Source organism: Rhinopithecus roxellana, chromosome 11, assembly GCF_007565055.1.
Source record: "Rhinopithecus roxellana isolate Shanxi Qingling chromosome 11, ASM756505v1, whole genome shotgun sequence".
Taxonomy (NCBI): domain Eukaryota; kingdom Metazoa; phylum Chordata; class Mammalia; order Primates; family Cercopithecidae; genus Rhinopithecus; species Rhinopithecus roxellana.
The window spans coordinates 83,595,466-83,614,866 of NC_044559.1; the positions used below are offsets into that span (position 1 = coordinate 83,595,466).

The 19,401-nt window shown below is 40.0% G+C and overlaps 2 protein-coding genes across 4 annotated transcripts in view; one reads left to right on the top strand and one right to left on the bottom strand.

Moving 5' to 3' along the window:
• ITIH2 (inter-alpha-trypsin inhibitor heavy chain 2) overlaps nucleotides 1-2,243 on the top strand; it is a 45,761-nt gene extending 43,518 nt beyond the window's left edge. Inside the window, exon 21 of the mRNA XM_010389375.1 lies at nucleotides 1,909-2,243. Coding sequence (XP_010387677.1) covers nucleotides 1,909-2,056 — 148 coding nt within the window. The 3' untranslated portion in view covers nucleotides 2,057-2,243. The remainder of the gene's footprint in view (nucleotides 1-1,908) is intronic.
• Nucleotides 2,244-9,806: 7,563 nt separating this feature from the next.
• The window catches only part of KIN (Kin17 DNA and RNA binding protein), a 37,196-nt gene continuing 27,601 nt past the window's right edge, over nucleotides 9,807-19,401 (bottom strand). For 2 of the 3 annotated variants that reach the window (XM_030941337.1, XM_030941339.1), the window contains 2 exons: nucleotides 16,365-16,464; nucleotides 13,793-13,959 (listed from right to left, as the gene is read on the bottom strand). In XM_030941337.1, coding sequence (XP_030797197.1) covers nucleotides 13,793-13,959; nucleotides 16,365-16,464 — 267 coding nt within the window. Of the gene's footprint in view, nucleotides 10,145-13,792; nucleotides 13,960-16,364; nucleotides 16,465-19,401 lie in introns of those variants that run through there. The other variant, XM_010389376.2, reaches the window with a different exon arrangement.

Genomic DNA, 19,401 nt, shown 5'->3' on the forward strand with positions numbered 1-19,401 from the left:
TTTATGGAAGGAACAAGGTACTGACGGGAATCAGTGAGCGTGTGTCACAGAAGCAATTGTGAGCACAAATTAATAATGCTAATATTAAGTTATCTGAAGTTGGTAAAAGGGCATTTACTGCCAGGCATGGTGGCTCATGCCTGTAACCCCAATGCTTTGAGAAGCCAATGTGGGAGGATCACTTGAGACTAGGAGTTCAAGACTGGCCTGGGCAACATAGTAAGACTCCATCTATACAAAAATAAAAATAATTAGCCAAGTGTAGTAGATTCTGCCTATAGCTCCAGCTACTCAGGAGGCTGAGGTGGGAGGATCCATTGAGCCCAGGAGTTCGAGGCTGAAGTGAGTTATGATTGTACCGCTGCACTCCAGCCTGGGTAACAGAGTGAGACCTGTCTCATAAATAAATACATAATATATAAATAGGCTGGGTGCAGTGGCTCACGCCATCCCGGCACTTTGGGAGGCCAAGGCGGGTGGTTCACCTGAGGTCAGGAGTTCAAGACCATCTTGCCAACATGTTGAAACCCCCCCATCTCTACAAAAAATACAAAAATTAGCTGGGTGTGGTGGCCTGTAATCCCAGCTACTCGGGAGGCTGAGGTAGGAGAATTGCTTGAACCTGGGAGGTGGAGGTTGCAGTGGGCGGAGATAGCACCACTGTACTTCAGCCTGACTCCATCTCTCTCTCTCTCTCTCTCTCTCTCTCTCTATATATATATATATATATATACACACACACACACACAGATATTTATATATGTATATATCTAGATCTATATATGCATTTACTTTATATATATATAGAGAGAGATGGAGTCAGGCTAGAGTGCAGTGGTGCACTCTATATTTATATATTTATATTTATGTATATTTATGTATCGATATTTATATTTATCTATATATAGATATATATGTACATAAATATATATACATATATAAATAAATACATATATATATACACACACACATGCATTTATTATAATGACAAAAAGTAAATGCTGGGCCTCCATTTCATCCACTGCAAGCACCTCATGGTTCATAACTGAAACTGAGCTGTCCCCTGAACTGGGCGTGGCGATACACTTTTAAGGCTCATTCACGCAATGTGCCAGATCCTTTACAAATTGTTGGTTACTTTGCCCTTCAAGTGGAGGACATGAATCTGCTCAGAAACAGCAGGTATCACCCTTAAACACACAGAAAGTGCAGTTAAGAGGCGCCTCCAATGCGCTCTTTTTTTTTTTTTTTTTTTTTTTTTTTGATGACAGAGTCTTGCTCTGTCGCCCAGGCTGGAGTGCAGTGGTGCGATCTTGGCTCACTGCAACCCCCGCCTCCTGGGTTCAAGTGATTCTCGTGCCTCAGTCTTTCGAGTAATTGGGACTACAGGCATACGCCCAGCTAGTTTTTTTAAAAATTATTTTTCGTAGAGACAGGGTTTCTCCATATTGGCCAGGCTCGTCTTGAACTCCTGGCCTCAAATGATCCGCCCGCCTTGGCCTCCCAAAGCACTGGGATGACAGGCATAAGCCACCGTGCCTGGCCGCCGACTCATTCTTTAAGTGACCGGGGAGGTCAGCCTCAACACTGTGGAGTCTTGTTCCTGCCTTCTTTCCATTGGCTACTGTTTCCCTTGCTGGAAAAGCCCATATGGGTTAACTCTAAGGGTTCTTTGAGTTCTCTAAGGACACCCCGCTGATTCTCTGTCCTTCCAACACCAAGCCCCAGACTTGGGTGTTTCACATGACTTGGGGAGCAGCGATAGGTGGGGGGGGGGGGGGGGGGGTGGTGGCAGATGTGGTGAGGGAACACGACGAACAGCAAGGAAAATATGGGGTCTTGTGTCTAGAGGTGCCCGGCCAGCCATCCCTCGGCCTCCCGCTAACCACACGCCTTGCTTCCTTGCAGGGGCTTACAGAAAGACTACAGAAGGGATCTAGTGTTTGGAACGGATGTTACCTGCTGGTTTGTGCACAACAGTGGAAAAGGATTCATTGACGGGCATTACAAGGATTACTTCGTGCCTCAGCTCTACAGCTTTCTCAAACGGCCTTAAGGGTTTATAGTTTGGGAAATTATATGTATTAATACACATCTTTCCCCTGTCACTTTTGCAGATATTCTTTGGTTTGAATAATTAAAATGAACCAGATATCAGGGTGGTTAATTAAAATGAACCAGATATCAGGGTGTTTTATAAAGCCTGTAAATACACCTGAAGAAAATAAACATCTTACAAATGAGCTTTTAGGATTCTGTTGCATTTTTAGACGCCAAAGTGTGTGAATCAAGGTGGTGCTGAGACAAGCCAGCATCTGGACAGAGCCTTAAATGTGGTGTTTACTGTGATCATTTATTAATCTTTTCTTTTTCCTTTGAGACAGGGTCTCGCTCTGTTGCCCAGGTTAGAGTGCAGTGGCGTGATCATAGCTCACTGCAGCCTCAGCCTGGGCACAAGCACTCCTCCCACTTCAACCTCCCTAGTAGCTGGGACTACAGGTGCATGTCACCATGCCTGGCTCATTTTTATTTTTTCGCAGAGACGAGTTCTCACTATGGTCCCCAGGCTGGTCTCAAATTCCTGGGCTCAAGCGATTCTCCCGCCTCAACCTTGGGATTACAGGTATGAGCCACCACACCCAGCTGATCATTTCATTGTTGTTGAGTCTCAGGTCCTTAACCTTGCAGATTGCATCCATCTTTACACTACTAGTTGCATGGGAAGTATGATTATGAGAGGGTTAGATGGTGAGCATAGAATACGAATGGGGGTTACTTATCTTAGGTGCTTTGTAGAGATTTATACTAAAGCCCTGCTACCCTCTGTAGGGATAGCCTTGCTATGGTGCCTGTGATAACCCAGTATTTTTGTCCAAGATTCTCTTCATAGTGTTGGTCCCTGGGACCCTTCTGAGTGTGTGAGGCCTGGATTAGCCATGGTTTCCCAGAAAAACAGAACCCACAGGAGATTTACAATAAGGATTGGCTCATGTGATTATGGAGGCTTGTAAATCCAAAATCTGCAGAGTAGGCTGATGGGACAGGAGACCCGGAGAGGAGCCAGTGTTCCAGTCCAAAAGCCATCAGGCAGGAAGAGCCGATGCTGCAGATGAAGTCCGAAGGCCGTACGCTGGAGAACCCCTCTGACTTGGGGAGGTCAGCATTTTTGTTCTATTCAGACCTTTGACTGATTAGATGAGGCCCACCCACACAAGGGAAGGTGATTTCTTTACTTTGTGTGTGTGTGTGTGTGTTTCTTGAGATGGAATCTCACTTTATTGCCCAGGCTGGAGCACAGTGGCGCAATCTCGGCTCACTGCAACCTCCACCTCCTGGGTTCAAGTGATCCTCCTGCCTCAGCCTCCCAAGTAGCTGGGATTACCAGCGTGAGCCACCATGCCCAACCCCACTTGGACTTTTTGTTGCTCCCAAATTCTGCACATATTTAAAATCGCTCAGGATGTTACCTCAGATGGCTAATGAGACACACTGTGAATGTTGCTAAGTGAATTCTGAATCATAGTTCCAAATTCTCTGGAAGCCCTGTGTGTCTGTGAATCAAGTTTCACACACATTTAATATACCTTGAACACGGCATTTTTTTTAGTACTCCTGGTAGAACTGTTACTTCATTTGCATTTAAGCCATTTCTGAGGAATACCACTTACATGCTAAATCTTATATTAGACTTTATTTCAAAATAAAGTAGTAAATTATGTTCTAACAAAAAGCCAATGACATTTATAAGGCAGAATAAAATAAGCAACCAATTTAAAGCGAAGCTGGGTTACTTTATGCTGTCTGCTCTTGTATAGTGGATTTTGGTGCTAAGATGCTAGTCTGAACCACTGTAATTCTGTGCTTTGCTGTGTTTACAACTTTCCTTAAAAAATCAATTCCTAAAATGAACATATTCTCAAAAGCCAAATTGGTGAATTTGCACTTTAAAAAAGCTTTTTAAAGGCACATTTTTATGAATCTTTCTTTCCGTAATCTGATAAAAGTCATTTTTCATTTTAGAGGCAAAACTCTTTTTTTGCACATATCCAACCCATACTTGAAAAAGCAAGTGGGCATCTCTAAACCTAATTGCAAAATCTTAAGGAAATGTGATTGTTTCTAGAAGCTAAAGATTACTGGCTAGGCGTGGTGCCTCATGCCTATAATCCCAGCACTTTCAGAGGCCAAGGCAGGAGCATCATTGGAGGCCAGGAGTTCAAGACCAGCCTAGGCAATATAGTGAGACTCCCATCTCTTCATACAAATAAATAAAAGTAAAGATAGCCTTAGTGCTGAAGAGGTAAATAGCACTACCTCTTAGTTTTCTTCTTCTATAAGAAGTGGTCACCTATGATACACTTTTGAAAAATCTACTACATCTTTTCCATTTCCTATTTCAAAAATAGAAACATATTAAATAGTAGAATGCTAATATTTAACATAAACTTCAAAAGTGAGATTTTAACATTAATTCTGTTACTCGGTTAAAATCTTGAATTTAAAACTTCTACCTGCAGATAGTTAAGTTTAGCTTCTTAGTATTTTATGTGTGCACAGTGGTCTTAAAAGTAATAATGAAAATCTTGGGGTGTATACTTATATGTGGTAATAGAGTTATATCAAAAGAAACTGCAGCTTTAAAGGATCACTTACTACCATCACGTGGCATCTTCTCTTTAGTCTTATCCCAACTGAAGGAGATATAAGTGACTCCAAAGGCCCAGTAAAATCAAAGTAAAAATTACCTGGCTATCTAGGTACATAGAGATGCTTGTATGCTATAAGAACTTAGTGTTATTTTTCTTAACTTTTTCACAATGGCTGAGTCTACTTCTTGGTAACTATTCCCAAAATAACTACAGAAGAGAAAAAAAAAAAAAAAAAACCCTCCAGGATGGCTTCCTTAAGTGGCATAATTATTCAGTTATCTAATTAACGTTTCTAGGGTCACTGCAGTCAACCTAATGACTAACTTATAATCAAGGCTGATCGTATTCTGGCTGGGCGCAGTGGCTCACGCCTGTAATCCCAGCACTTTGGGTGGCCAAGGCAGGCAGATCACCTGAGGTCAGGAGTTCAACACCAGCCTGACCAACATGGCAAAATCATGTCTTTACTAAAAATACAAAACTTAGGTGGGTGCCGTGGCATGGACCTGTAATCCCAGCTACTCGGGAGGCTAAGGCAGGAGAATCACTTAAACCCAGGAGGCGGAGGTTGCAGTAAGCCAAGATCGCAACACTGCACTCTAGCCTGGGTGACAGAGTCTGTCTCAAAAAAAAAAAAAAAAAAAAAAAAAAAAAAAAAAAAAAAAAAAAAGGCTGATCATATTCTAATCCTGTGATTCCATCTTACCCAAGTAGGAACTGAGGTGTATACTGGTATCAGTGAACAGTTTCTCAGGCCCAGCAGTCAGGGCAGATTTTCAAGTAGCTGCTATACATGATCAAGTTTCTCTTACTGGCCTATCATTTCATTTGATTATCAATGAACATTGTCTGTCAATTCCTATAACACACACCTTGGGTCTCTATCTGCTTCTCACTCATATCTCCAGTACAATGGCTTACCTACTGAAGGCACTCCATAAATACTGGCTGAATGAATTTGATGCAATCATGTCAGAAAAACTGAAACTGAGAGGCAGTTAGAAGTAGATGCCAGAAGACAAAGGAAAAATCAGCAAATGAGATTTAATGAGATTCTAATGAAGAAAACAGAATTTGGTCTCTCAGGACAACAAAACCAACAATTTGATATGACCTCAAGTCAGTTGTTAAAAAAAGAATAGTTTAAAACAGAATAAGAAGACAAGCCACTGACTGAGAGAAAATATTTGCAAAAGACACATTTGATAAAGAACACTTAACTGAAATATACAAAGAACTCTTAAAATTCAACAATAAGAAAATGAGTCACCCAATTAAATAGTGGGCAAAAATCCTGAAAGACATCTCACCAAAGAAGATATACAGGCAGCAAATAAGCATATGAAAAGATGCCCCACATCATACTTCATCAAAGAAATGCAAATTAAAGCAATGATAAGATCCCATTGTACACCTATTAGGATGGCCAAAATCCAGAACATTGACAGCATCAAATGCTAGTGGAGATGGGGAGCAACAGGAACTCTCACTCATTGCTTGTTTGAATACAAAATGGTACAGTCACCCTGGAAGACAGTTGGGTAGTTTCTCAGAAGACTCTTGGCATATGATCCAGCAATTGTGCTCCTTGGTCTTTACATAGATAAGTTGAAAACGTCTATCCACAAAATACCTGCACACAGATGTTTGTAGCAGCTTTATTCATAATTTCCAAACCCTGGAAGCAACCAGGATATCCTTCAGTAGGTGAGTGCATCAACTGTGGTGCATTCAGACAACAGAATATTATTCAGTGATAAAATGAAGTGTGCTATCAAGCCACAAAAACCTAACCAAAACAACACGGAGGAACCTTACATGTATATGTTCTACTAGGTGAAAGAAGCCAAGCTGAAAAAGCTACACACTGTACGACTCCAACTATATGACCTTCGATGGAGACAAAACTAGGGAGACAGTAAAAAGATCAGTGGTCAGCAGAGATTTGGGGGGAGACAGTGAACAGGCAGAACACAAGAAATGTTTAGGGCAGTGAAGCTGTTCTGTGTGATGCTACAGTGGCAGATACATGTCATTATACATTTGTCAAAACCCACAGAAACTGCTCTAATAAGTAAAGTCTATGTTCGAAAAAAAGAAAAATAGCCTATGATGCTTCAAAAATAAAAGTCTAATCATAAGACCTGTTGTTAGTTATCTGTAGTCATTTTGCTTAGTATAAACACTATCAGGCTCTAGGAACTCGAGGGAAAAAACTACTGTCACATCTAGAATCGTATTTTTATGCTTCAAATATTTTTTATTGAATTTAACCTCAAGTATGCTACCTCATTTCATTCTGAAATAATTTCAGAGAATTAAATGTGGGAGGCAGACATGAAACAGTTTTTCTCTGAAGAAAACCACTGAGTTAATTCCAAACTTACATATTTGGGGGAGGCATATGTGATTTGTCAGGTTTTACTCATCACTATTTGTTATCAGGGAGAACCATTCTCCTTTTTCAAATTATTCAGGCCAGATTCTTAGTAGTCCAGGCTCAACTTCTTGGCTCCATTTCCGGACATGACCACTCACTGCCATTTATTCAGCACCTACTATGTGCTGGACTTCATGTCTGATGCTTTATATGTATTTTCTGTAGGTCTCACACCAACCCTGCAGGAAAACATTTTGACAATTTATACATTAAAAACATCGCAATTCAAGAACGTTAACATTCTAATATTACAAAGCTAATGAACAGAACTGCCAGAATTTGATCTAAAGACTGCCCACACCCAAAACCCAGTTGCTTTGCATACTATGCTGTCAGGTTACTTGGAAAAAATCTTACTTCATCCCTGAAGAACATTTTCTGTAAAGCTACTGACATCATCCTGCTAGTATTTCTTTACTGCCTCTTACATTTCTGCTAACAGCATATGTTCTCCCACCTTCTGAGAATAGAAGCTGTCAGCCCTCCCTGACTCTCAATTAAAGAGAGATATCCCAGGGGTTGGCACCGTACCTGTGTCTAACGTCAGCATATTCCCATCCTCATGTCTGAAGTGATCATCCTGGTGTGGTCTGTTGTTTGTTTGAACTCTTATAGAAGATCAACTCAGGCAAGGCGTGGTAGCTCACACGCCTGTAATCACAACACTTTAGGAGGCCGAGGCAGGAAGACTGCTTGAGCTCAAGAGTTTGAGACCAGCCTGGGCAACATTGCAAGACCTTGTCTCTGCTAAAAATCAAAAAAATTAGCCAGGCATGGTAGTGCATGCCTGTAGTCCCAGCTACTCGGGAGGCTGAGGTGGGAGAATCAATGACCTAAGCCCAGGAGGACGAGGCTGCAGTCAGCCACGATTGTGCTACTGCACTCCAGGCTGGGTGACAGAGCAAGACCCTATCTCAAAAAAAAAAAAAAAAAAAAAAGAGGCCAGGCACGGTGGCTCACGCCTGTAATCCCAACACTTTGGGAGGCCGAGGCAGGCAGATCACAAGGTCAGGAGATCGAGACCATCCTGGCCAACATGGTGAAACGTTGTCTCTACTAAAATTACAAACATTAGCTGGGCGTGGTGGCACATGCTTGTAGTCCCAGCTACTCAGGAGGCTGAGGCAGAAGAATGGCTTGAACCTGGGAGGTGGGGGTTGCAGTGAGCCGAGATTGTGCCACTGCACTCCAGCCTGGGCAACAGAGTGAGACTGCATCTCAAAAAAAGAAAAAAAGAAAAAGAAAAGATAGATCATCTCTCTCTTCCTGGTGCTGCTGAAGGGTAAGATGTAAACCTCGAGTGCCCAAGAATGTAAATGTAGAGAGCCAGCACAGGAAGCCAGAGACAGAGTGCAAGCCTGGGAAGGCTGTTGACACCTGGTCCCACTGCCCTGGAAGCTAGCGTCTGCTCCTTTCAGTCATGTGCACCATAAATATCCCTTCTCTTCTTTTCCTTTGGCACAGGTAAGTGTGGGTTTCCTGTCTTTTGCATTCCCTAATAATATACTGCCCTACTTATTTCAAACTGTATAGTTAGGCAGGGTGCCGTGGCTCACGCTTGCAATCCTAGCACTTTGGGAGGCTGAGGCAGGAGGATCACTTGAGCCCAGGAGTTTGAGAGCAGCCTGGGTAACGTAGTGAGACCCTGTCTCTAAAAGTAAAAAAATTAAAAACAAATAAAACTCTATAGTTCAACATTGCTGGTGGGACTGTAAAATGGTATAGCTGCTCTGGAAGAGTTTGGCAGAATCAAAAGCTTCTGTTCATATAAAATCCTGTAAATGGATGATCATGGCAGCATTATTCACAATAGCCAAAAAGTAGAAACAATCCAAATGTTTATCAACTGACGAATGGATAAACAAAATATGGTACATCCATACAGTGGAATATTACGCAGCCACAAAAACAAATGAAGCAGGCCTACATGCTACCACATGGATAAACCTTGAAAACATGATGCTAAGTGTAAGAAGCCAGTCATAAAAGATCATGTATTATATGATTCCATTTATAAGAAATGTCCAGGCCGGGCGCGGTGGCTCAAGCCTGTAATCCCAGCACTTTGGGAGGCCGAGACGGGCGGATCACGAGGTCAGGAGATCGAGACCATCCTGGCTAACACGGTGAAACCCCGTCTCTACTAAAAAATACAAAAAACGAGCCGGGCGAGGTGGCGGGCGCGGTGGCGGGCGCCTGTAGTCCTAGCTACTCGGAGGCTGAGGCAGGAGAATGGCGTAAACCCGGGAGGCGGAGCTTGCAGTGAGCTGAGAACTAGCCACTGCACTCCAGCCCGGGCGACAGAGCGAGACTCCGTCTCAAAAAAAAAAAAAAAGAAATGTCCAGAAAGGGAAATCCATAGAGACAGAAAGTACATTAGTGGCTGCCTAGGGCTAGGGCAGAGGGGAAAAATAGCAATTGACTATTATAGGGCTTCATTTTGGGGTATGAAAGTGTTTTAAAATCAGACAGTGGTGATGGTTGCACAACTCTGCAAAAATACTAAAAACCACTGAATTGTATGTATATTTTAAATGAGTGGTCTGTATGGTATATGAATTATTACCACAATAAAGCTGCTTCTATATTTATAGTTTTACATTTAATATTCAATTACACTTGTAGTTCAACTTTCCTACTCTACTACTGAAAATATAAATTTAGAGTGTATGAAGGATTTCCTCCAATTACATGATTCTAAATTGTCATATATAAAACACTTTATAATAACGTTCTTTAATGAAGATATAAATTCTTCAAGTAAATTACAAAGGAAACAAAAATAACAAGGACAAAATTACATAGTTTTGATACTTCATGAGACATAATTAAATTGTTCTCAAAGTTTAGCTGAACAACTATACAGTCATATTTTCAAAACCCTGTTTTTTAATACAAAAGAATACCCTAACACAGTAGAGTCTCATAACGCCCTGGCGAACACCAATTTGATGCTTTAAGATTTTAATGTATTGTTAACACATTTTCAAACTCAGGCGAGTTTAGAAAAGTCTTCATATTGAATTCCTTCCACTCTGCGTCCTTTTAAAGGGCCCTACAAATTAAAATAATTCAAAAGAAGGTTAAAAACACACATTCCTAAAAGACAAAAAAATGACACCATACTTATGGATACAAATTTGCCTTTTCTGCGTCCCTAAAGTATCATTAAGATAGTTAACATTTGTATACATCTATGAATTTTAAGAATAATCTATGGCATCCTCATTAAGAAAATCCGTCTTTTCTTCTGTGACATCTGACATACATTATCAATAGATATTGTGGCAGAAACCCGCTAGCTGTTCAGTGTCTCCTCTGCTTCCTGGATAAAGAGCTAATTTCCTAGCACCCTTGTGGTTAGCTGTGGCCATGCATGGAGCTCCAAGCCCATGGAAGCAAACGGAAGTGACGGTCCAAACGTGCTATCCCCGAAACACAATCGGCCAAGCTCCTTTTGCCTGCCCCAGGCACACAGACATGGCAACTGGAGATGCCACGTGAGGGCAGTAGAGCCATTAGCTGGAAGGACCCTGGGTCACAAATCACCTCTTAGAAAAGAGTTGCCTGATCAAAAAAACCCATTGGGGGTTTTTAGAGTGAAACGTGAACTTCTACCATGTTTGTGCCATTGTCCATGTGGGGTTTTCTTTTTTTTATAGGAAATATCATTTTGTAAGCATTACAGATACTCAAACATGTTTGTCGAGGTTGGCTGTGATAGTTACACTGGTCTAGATTATAAAAAGAGTCCAACTTTAAGTTTATTTTCTTCTTTCATATCGAACAAAAAGAGAAAGAGGAAAACTTAATGAATGAAAGATATCTTCTATCACTAAAGCGGATATAACCTGGGAACACGGAGAATATGGGCTGTGGACCCACACTCCCCAAGTTAAAATCTCACTTTCAACAATTGATTTAACCTCTCCGTCCTTCAGTTTCGTCTCTCTGCCCCATTATCTCCCAGTGGAAATAATAGTAATATGTGTATGATTGGGTTGCTGGGAAACATAAATGAGTCATTTCATATAAAGTGACTAGACCTGGAATTTAATATGAGTGAGAGCTCAATAATTTTCAACTCTAATTATTATTTAATCTTTTGTTTAAAATTTGAGAGTTGGGTCGGGCACAGTGCTCACGTCTGTAATCCCAGCACTTTGGGAGGCCGAGGCGGGTAGATTACCTGAGGTCAGGAGTTTGAGACCAGCCTGGCCGACATGGTAAACCCCCATCTCTACTAAAAATATAAAAATTAGCTGGGCGTGGTGGCACACGCCTGTAATCCCAGCTACTCGGGAGGCTGGAGCAGAAGAATTTCTTGAACCTGGAGGCGGAGGCTGCAGAGAGATGAGATCGTGCCATTGCACTCCAGCCTGGGAGACAGAGTGAGACTCTGTCTTGAAAATAAATAAATAAAATAAAATAAAAATAAAATTTGACAGTTAATCCTTTCCCTTGCAAAATATAATGTGATGATGACGACGATGATGACAATGATGATGACCCTAACCCTGGAACTGAGATTTTAACATTTTTTTTACTGCTTCCCTTAACAACAAATTATTATTATAGTTAAAGGAATTAAGTTCCCAGATAAAGTATAACCTAGGTTGGATTTTTCATTATCGTGTTTAATGCTCTATGGTCAATTGCATTTTTCTGATAAGAACCACAAATCTGGAGAATAAGAAGGGAGCCAGACATTTGGGTTTTATAGGGCAAATAGCTAAAAAGCAGAGGCTATTTAGGAACAATTTATTAGGTGTTAAAAATCTGCTTAATATATGCATAAATTTCAAACATTACCAATGACATGAAAACTTAAGGTGCCAGAAATCATAAAAATAACCACTTGCAAAGTTCAAGTGGCGACACATGCACATACAGAGTTTTTTTTTTTGTTTTTTTTTTTTAATGCGGACAGCTTGAAGAACAGTAGAAAAAAAATTAGGAGACAGATTCCCTTTTTTTTTTTGAGATGGAGTCTCGCTCTGTCACCCAGGCCGAAGTGGCACAATCTCAGCTCACGGCAACCTCTGTCTCCCACGTTCAAGTGATTCTCCTGCCGCAGTCTCCCGAGCTGGGACTGTAGGCATTTGCCACTGTGCCCAGCTAATTTTTGCATTTTTAGTGGAGATGGGGTTTCTCCATGTTGGCCAGGCTGGTGTCGAACTCCTGACCTCAGGTGATCCATCCCCCTTGGCCTCCCAAAGTGCTGGGTTACAGGGTTGAGCCACCATGCCCAGCTGGTAGATTCCCTCTTCTAAAAGAACTACATGTTGCTTTGCAATCAAACAGAAAGGCTTTTCACGTGGATTTGCTCCTAAGTTCTACCTCAGTACAGAAGATGAAACTGGGTCTACAGCGCAGCAGGTGAGAAATTAGCTTTTGATGAACGGACACAGCCTAAACCAAAGGGACCGAGATGGACTCAACATGGCCTCAACAGCGGCCAGCTGCTTTGTGTTTCCGAGATGAAACCATGAAACACGATCTGCATTTGATAGCGCTATGGGATTAATAAGGTAAGTTTCATGCATGATCCATGCGAAAAAAAAAAAAAAGAAATCAATCAGGGAAGGATAAGCAAGTTGTCAAGGAAATACTGGATTTTCTATTGCTTTATGCTGACAGAGTCAGAGAAAATCTTAGAGTTTTTTGTTAAAACTCAATCTGCTAATTTAGTCAGACTCACACGTTCCTCAATGCCAAGTAAGAGTCCTTTTTCCCTTTTTTCCCCTTAGTTTACATTAGTGAGTAACAGTTAGCAAGTAACAGTTTCTAGGTTAGCATTGTCAGGATCAGAAAGAAAAAAAAAAAGAAAAGTTTGATTTACTGAAATGAGAATTCTCTCAAATAAGGACCTAAATGGTTTTTCCAGAAAACCTTCCTAGACACATATCCTCTAACAGGCCCATGGGCTTAGGGGTCTTATAAACTCCCCAAAAGAACAAAGAAAATTTAGCAAATTATGTGCAACGTTTGGAAGAGTCTAAACTTTCATTAAACTCTCTTAGTGATCTATTACTCCCAAGCTCCCCCAGAAATACTAAAACGGACTGTACTGGAGATGAAAAATTCTTTTGTTTAGCATCAAAGATACGCAGTGCAGTAGTTCAGAGTTTTAAAAGGAAACTTTCTTTCTGAAGATATCTCGGACCTCAGTCACAGACCTGTCAGTGAAATATCAGTTCTAAGTCAATAACCAACTTTATTTATATGTCAGAATTCTTTAAATCACTGTATTGATCTCTGCTACCTTAAATCCTTTATGAAAAAAGGGAAGATATTTAAAAAAGTGGGTGACCTCTGTGGTTCCCTCCCTCTTGACAATGACTATACTTCCCTCACTAACTTCACTATGCCAAATTGAGTTTTATATTCAATATGAGGGGAAAAAAGGATACAAACGGTACCTATTATACACACTTTCATAAACACCAAGATTGGAAAGGAACAGACCAAAATATTAATGGGGTTTATTGTTGGGCTTGGGGATTATGATTTTTATAATTATTTATTTATATTAAATTAAAATATATTTTTCAGGTTTTAAGCATGAGTAACATTTCTTTTGTAATCAGAAAATAAAATACTTTAGCAATGGCACAGTCATGAAAGAAAATAAGCTTACAGATTTCCAAATAGGATACAAGGCTAATAAAAAACTCAAATTCTAAAATAAAGAACAATCCAATTAAAAAACACTATGGCACATTTTTAAAGCATTTTGAAATTTCTGTCTTTGTATAAACAAACTTACAGTTTCAATGACGATAGTAGCTGAAAAAGTCTTCTCATTGATGGATTCAAGGGTACCTTCATTTCCTCTGTAGCCTCCATTTAAAACTAGAATTCTTTTTCCTATGATGGAAAAGAATATAAAAATTAATGTGAAGAAATATCTCCATTTTTCTTCTAACTTGTTACAGCAATGTACAAAAATGTACTACACTTAATAGACATAATAAAAAACAAAACCCTTTTTCTTAGAAGTTCTCTCTTTTTTTTTTTGAGATGTTTTACTTTTAGACTGCAAGGAATATAAGGTACTTGGAGAAAATGTTCAGAGTCCAGAAGCAATCAGAGAAAATTTAGGTTACTTTGTCTCTTTGCAAAATGCATAAGATGGTTTGGCAGTTTTACAAAACTTTAAAGTTATACCTACCATGTGACTGAGCCATTCTATGTATTCACCCAAGAAAAAAGAAACCAGAGATCCACACAAAGCTTTGTACATATATGTTCACAGTAATTTTAACAGCCAAAAGCTGTAAATAAGCCAAATGTCTATCAACAGATAACTGGGTAAACAAAGTGGTACAGGAGTCCCCCCTTATCCCAGGTTTTGGTTACTCAGTCAGTGCGGTCCAAAAATAGGTGTATACAGTACAATAAAATATTTTGAGAGAAAGAGACCACATTCACATGACTTTTATTATAGTATATTATTATAATTGCTCTTTTATTATTAGTTATTATTCTCAATCTTTTACTGTGCCTAATTCATAAGTTAAACTTTATAATAGATATGTTTGTGGGAAAAACACATAGTATATATAGTTTGGTACTATCCATGGTTTCAGGCATTCACTGGTGGTCTCGGAAGGTATAGGATAAGGGGGGAATACTGCATATCCATACAATGACATATAGCAAGAAAAAAGAATGAACTACAGATACATGCCACCACATAGGTGAATCCAAAATAATTACGCTGAGTAAAAGTAGCCAGACCAGAAAACAGGACACATTTATATTTATAGAAACTTAATTTATATAAAATTCTAGAAAAGTAAGAACTGAATTATGGTGACAGAAAGCCTGTCAGCAGATGCTGAGGAAGACGGGGGACGTAGGAGCAGAAGGTAGGAGGGAGGGATTAGAGAGGGAAATGAGGGGATTTAGCCATCATCTTGATTGCAGTGATGGTTTTATGAAGTAGGCAATGTTCAAACTTACCAAATTGTATACTTTACATATGTGTGATTTATTGTACATCAATTCTACCACAATAAAGCTAACACAAGGTTTTCTAATTTGTAAAAAAAATTTTTACTTTAGGAGGAAAAAAGAATAAAGAATATGGTAATTGTAAGTTCCATGGACTGATGTTATCACTACATTGGCAATGACACCCCCCAGGAAGATTCTGAGTCAGAAGCAAACAACCTGGTCAAAGTAGTGTTTGTACTCAGATACGGATAAGTTTCCAGAAGGCAAAGACAACTAAGGGGGGAAAGAAAGCAGAATAACACAGACTTTCACTTGACTATTGCAGAGAGCTAAACAAATACATTACAGGTTGAACATCCCTAATCTGAAAACCCAAAATTTGAAAAGCTCCAAAATCTAAAATCTTTTGAGTGCTGACATCATGCCACAAGTGAAAAATTCCACACCTGACCTCCAGTGACAGGTCACTCTCAAGAAAGATGCAATCAAAATTATTCAAAATATTGTATAAAATTACCTTCAGGTCATGTGTGTAAGGTGTATGTAAAACATAAATGAGGCTGGGTGCGGTGGCTCACGCCTGCAATTCCAGTCCTTTGAGAGGCTGAGGTGGGTGGATAACTTGAGATCAGGAGTTCGAGACCAGCTTGGCCAACATGGTGAAGCCTCGTCTTTACTAAAAATACAAAAATTAACTGGATGTGGTGGTGCATGCCTGTAGTCCCAGCTACTTGGGAAGCTAAGGCAGGAGAATTGCTTGATCCGGGAAGTGAAGGTTGCAGTGAGTCAAGATCGTGCCACTACACTCCAGCCTGGGTGACAGAGTGAAACTGTGTCTCAAAAATGAATAAATAAATAAAAATAAAATAAAATAAAACATAACTCAATTTTGTGTTAAGACATGGGTTCCAACCCCAAGATATCCAATTATATATATGCAAATATTCCAAAATCCAAAATTGGAAACACTTCTGAGTGAAAGTCCAGGCATTTCAGACGAGAGATTCTCCACCTATAACCATAAGCCTAATATAACAAATGCTATCCATATACGACTATGTTTTGCTTCAGGAAAAAAAAAAAAAAAGTATTCCAGGAAAGGAAAATCCATTGACACCACAAAACAGCTTCACCAGGGAGCCAGTAAACTACGATGCCCTTGAATCCAAACAGAGATGAGTTACGCTGGCAGTTAATGTTGCCAAGACAGAAAAATAACTACAACCATCAAGCACTGTCAAAATACAGTGGTTTAAGAATGGACCTGCTCATTTTGATGGCATATGTATTAAATGGTCTGCAAACAGATTTACCTGGTGCTGGAATTACCGTCTCTAAATGAGTCTGGTCAAGTTTCAGCTTGTCTCCAGAATCAATCATCTTCACAACAGCTGTATATTTGTCAATTACTTCCTGTCATGTAAAATGAACACTTTTATAATAGAAGAAATAAGTGCACACTCATTTAAAAGGACAAAAGTAAGTGAAATGAAGACAAAATATCAATCAAAAGATAGGAGTAACTCCTTCTATAAATGACACTATTTTCTAGATTCCATACATGATTTCCCAGCCTATGGTTCTCAATAAAGAACTCAATTCAAAGCTTAGTAAAGGTTTTCATCGGGAAAGAATAACAGATTGGTGGTCCTGGAATAAGACTTTAAGAAATCTATATTTCCTGAATTTGAATGTTGGCCTGCCCTACTAGGTTGGGGAAGTTCTCCTGGATGATATCCTGAAGAGTGTTTTCCAACTTAGTTCCATTTTCCCCCTCACTTTCAGGCACCCCAATCAGACGTAGATTTGGTCAGACCCACAGCTAATATCATACTGAATGGGCAAAAACTGGAAAAATTCCCTTTGAAAACTGGCACAAGACAGGGATGCCCTCTCTCACCACTCCTATTCAACATAGTGTTGGAAGTTCTGGCTAGCGCAATCAGGCAAGAGAAAGAAATAAAGGGTATCCAGTTAGGAAAAGAAGAAGTCAAATTGTCCCTGTTTGCAGATGACATGACTGTATATTTAGAAAACCCCATTGTCTCAGCCCAAAATCTCCTTAAGCTGATAAGCAACTTCAGCAAAGTCTCAGGATACAAAATTAATGTGCAAAAATCACAAGCATTCTTATACACCAGTAACAGACAAACAGAGAGCCAAATCAGGAATGAACTTCCATTCACAATTGCTTCAAAGAGAATAAAATACCTAGGAATCCAACTTACAAGGGATGTAAAGGACCTCCTTCAAGGAGAACTACAAACCACTGCTCAGTGAAATAAAAGAGGACACAAACAAATGGAAGAACATACCATGCTCATGGATAGGAAGAATCAATATCGTGAAAATGGCCATACTGCCCAAGGTTATTTATAGATTCAATGCCATCCCCATCAAGCTACCAATGAGTTTCTTCACAGAATTGGAAAAAACTGCTTTAAAGTTCATATGGAACCAAAAAAGAGCCCGCATTGCCAAGACAATCCTAAGTCAAAAGGACAAAGCTGGAGGCATCACGCTACCTGACTTCAAACTATACTACAAGGCTACATTAACCAAAACAGCATGGTACTGGTACCAAAACAGAGATATAGACCAATGGAACAGAACAGAGTCCTCAGAAATAATACCACACATCTACAGCCATCTGATCTTTGACAAACCTGAGAGAAACAAGAAATGGGGAAAGGATTCCCTATTTAATAAATGGTGCTGGGAAAATTGGCTAGCCATAAGTAGAAAGCTGAAACTGGATCCTTTCCTTACTCCTTATACGAAGATTAATTCAAGATGGATTAGAGACTTAAATGTTAGACCTAATACCATAAAAACCCTAGAAGAAAACCTAGGTAGTACCATTCAGGACATAGGCATGGGCAAGGACTTCATGTCTAAAACACCTAAAGCAACAGCAGCAAAAGCAAAAATCGACAAATGGGATCTAATTAAACTAAAGAGCTTCTGCACAGCAAAAGAAACTACCATCAGAGTGAACAGGCAACCTACAGAATGGGAGAAAATTTTTGCAATCTACTCATCTGACAAAGGGCTAATATCCAGAATCTACAAAGAACTCAAACAAATATACAAGAAAAAAACAAACAACCCCATCAAAAAGTGGGCAAAGGATATGAACAGACATTTCTCAAAAGAAGACATTCATACAGCCAACAGACACATGAAAAAATGCTCATCATCACTCGCCATCAGAGAAATGCAAATCAAAACCACAGTGAGATACCATCTCACACCAGTTAGAATGGCAATCATTAAAAAGTCAGGAAACAACAGGTGTTGGAGAGGATGTGGAGAAATAGGAACACTTTTACACTGTTGGTGGGATTGTAAACTAGTTCAACCATTATGGAAAACAGTATGGCAATTCCTCAATGATCTAGAACTAGATGTACCATATGACCCAGCCATCCCACTACTGGGTATATACCCAAAGGATTATAAATCATGCTGCTATAAAGACACATGCACACGTATGTTTATTGCGGCACTATTCACAATAGCAAAGACTTGGAATCAACCCAATGTCCATCTGTGACAGACTGGATTAAGAAAATGTGGCACATATACACCATGGAATACTATGCAGCCATAAAAAACGATGAGTTTGCGTCCTTTGTAGGGACATGGATGCAGCTGGAAACCATCATTCTTAGCAAACTATCACAAGAACAGAAAACCAAACACCGCATGTTCTCACTCATAGGTGGGAACTGAACAATGAGATCACTTGGACTCGGGAAGGGGAACATCACACACCGGGGCCTATCATGGGGAGAGGGGAGCGGGGAGGGATTGCACTGGGAGTTATACCTGATATAAATGATGAATTGATGGGTGCTGACGAGTTGATGGGTGCAGCACACCAACATGGCACAAGTATACATATGTAACAAACCTGCACGTTATGCACATGTACCCTAGAACTTCAAGTATAATAATAATAAAAAAAAATTAAAAAAAAAAAGAAATCTAACAAGAGGGGTAGTTTTGCCTAGCTTAGTGTACAGTGGAAGAAGGGCAACAGGCATGAACAAGGCTGGGTGCTAAAATAAAACTAAATTTAGGAAAGGCAAAAAGGGAGAAAAGGCCTAGAATATTGATACAAACTTTAAAATCTCAGAGTAGGCCGGGTGCGGTGGCTCATGCCTATAATCCCAGTAATTTGGGAGGCTGAGGCGGGTGGATCACCTAAGGTCAGGAGTTAGAGACCAGCTTGGCCAACTTGGTGAAACCCCGTCTCTACTAAAAATACAAAAGTTAGCCAGGAGTAGTGGTAGGTGCCTGTAATCCCAGCTACTTGGGAGGCGAAGGCAGGAGAATCACTGGAAC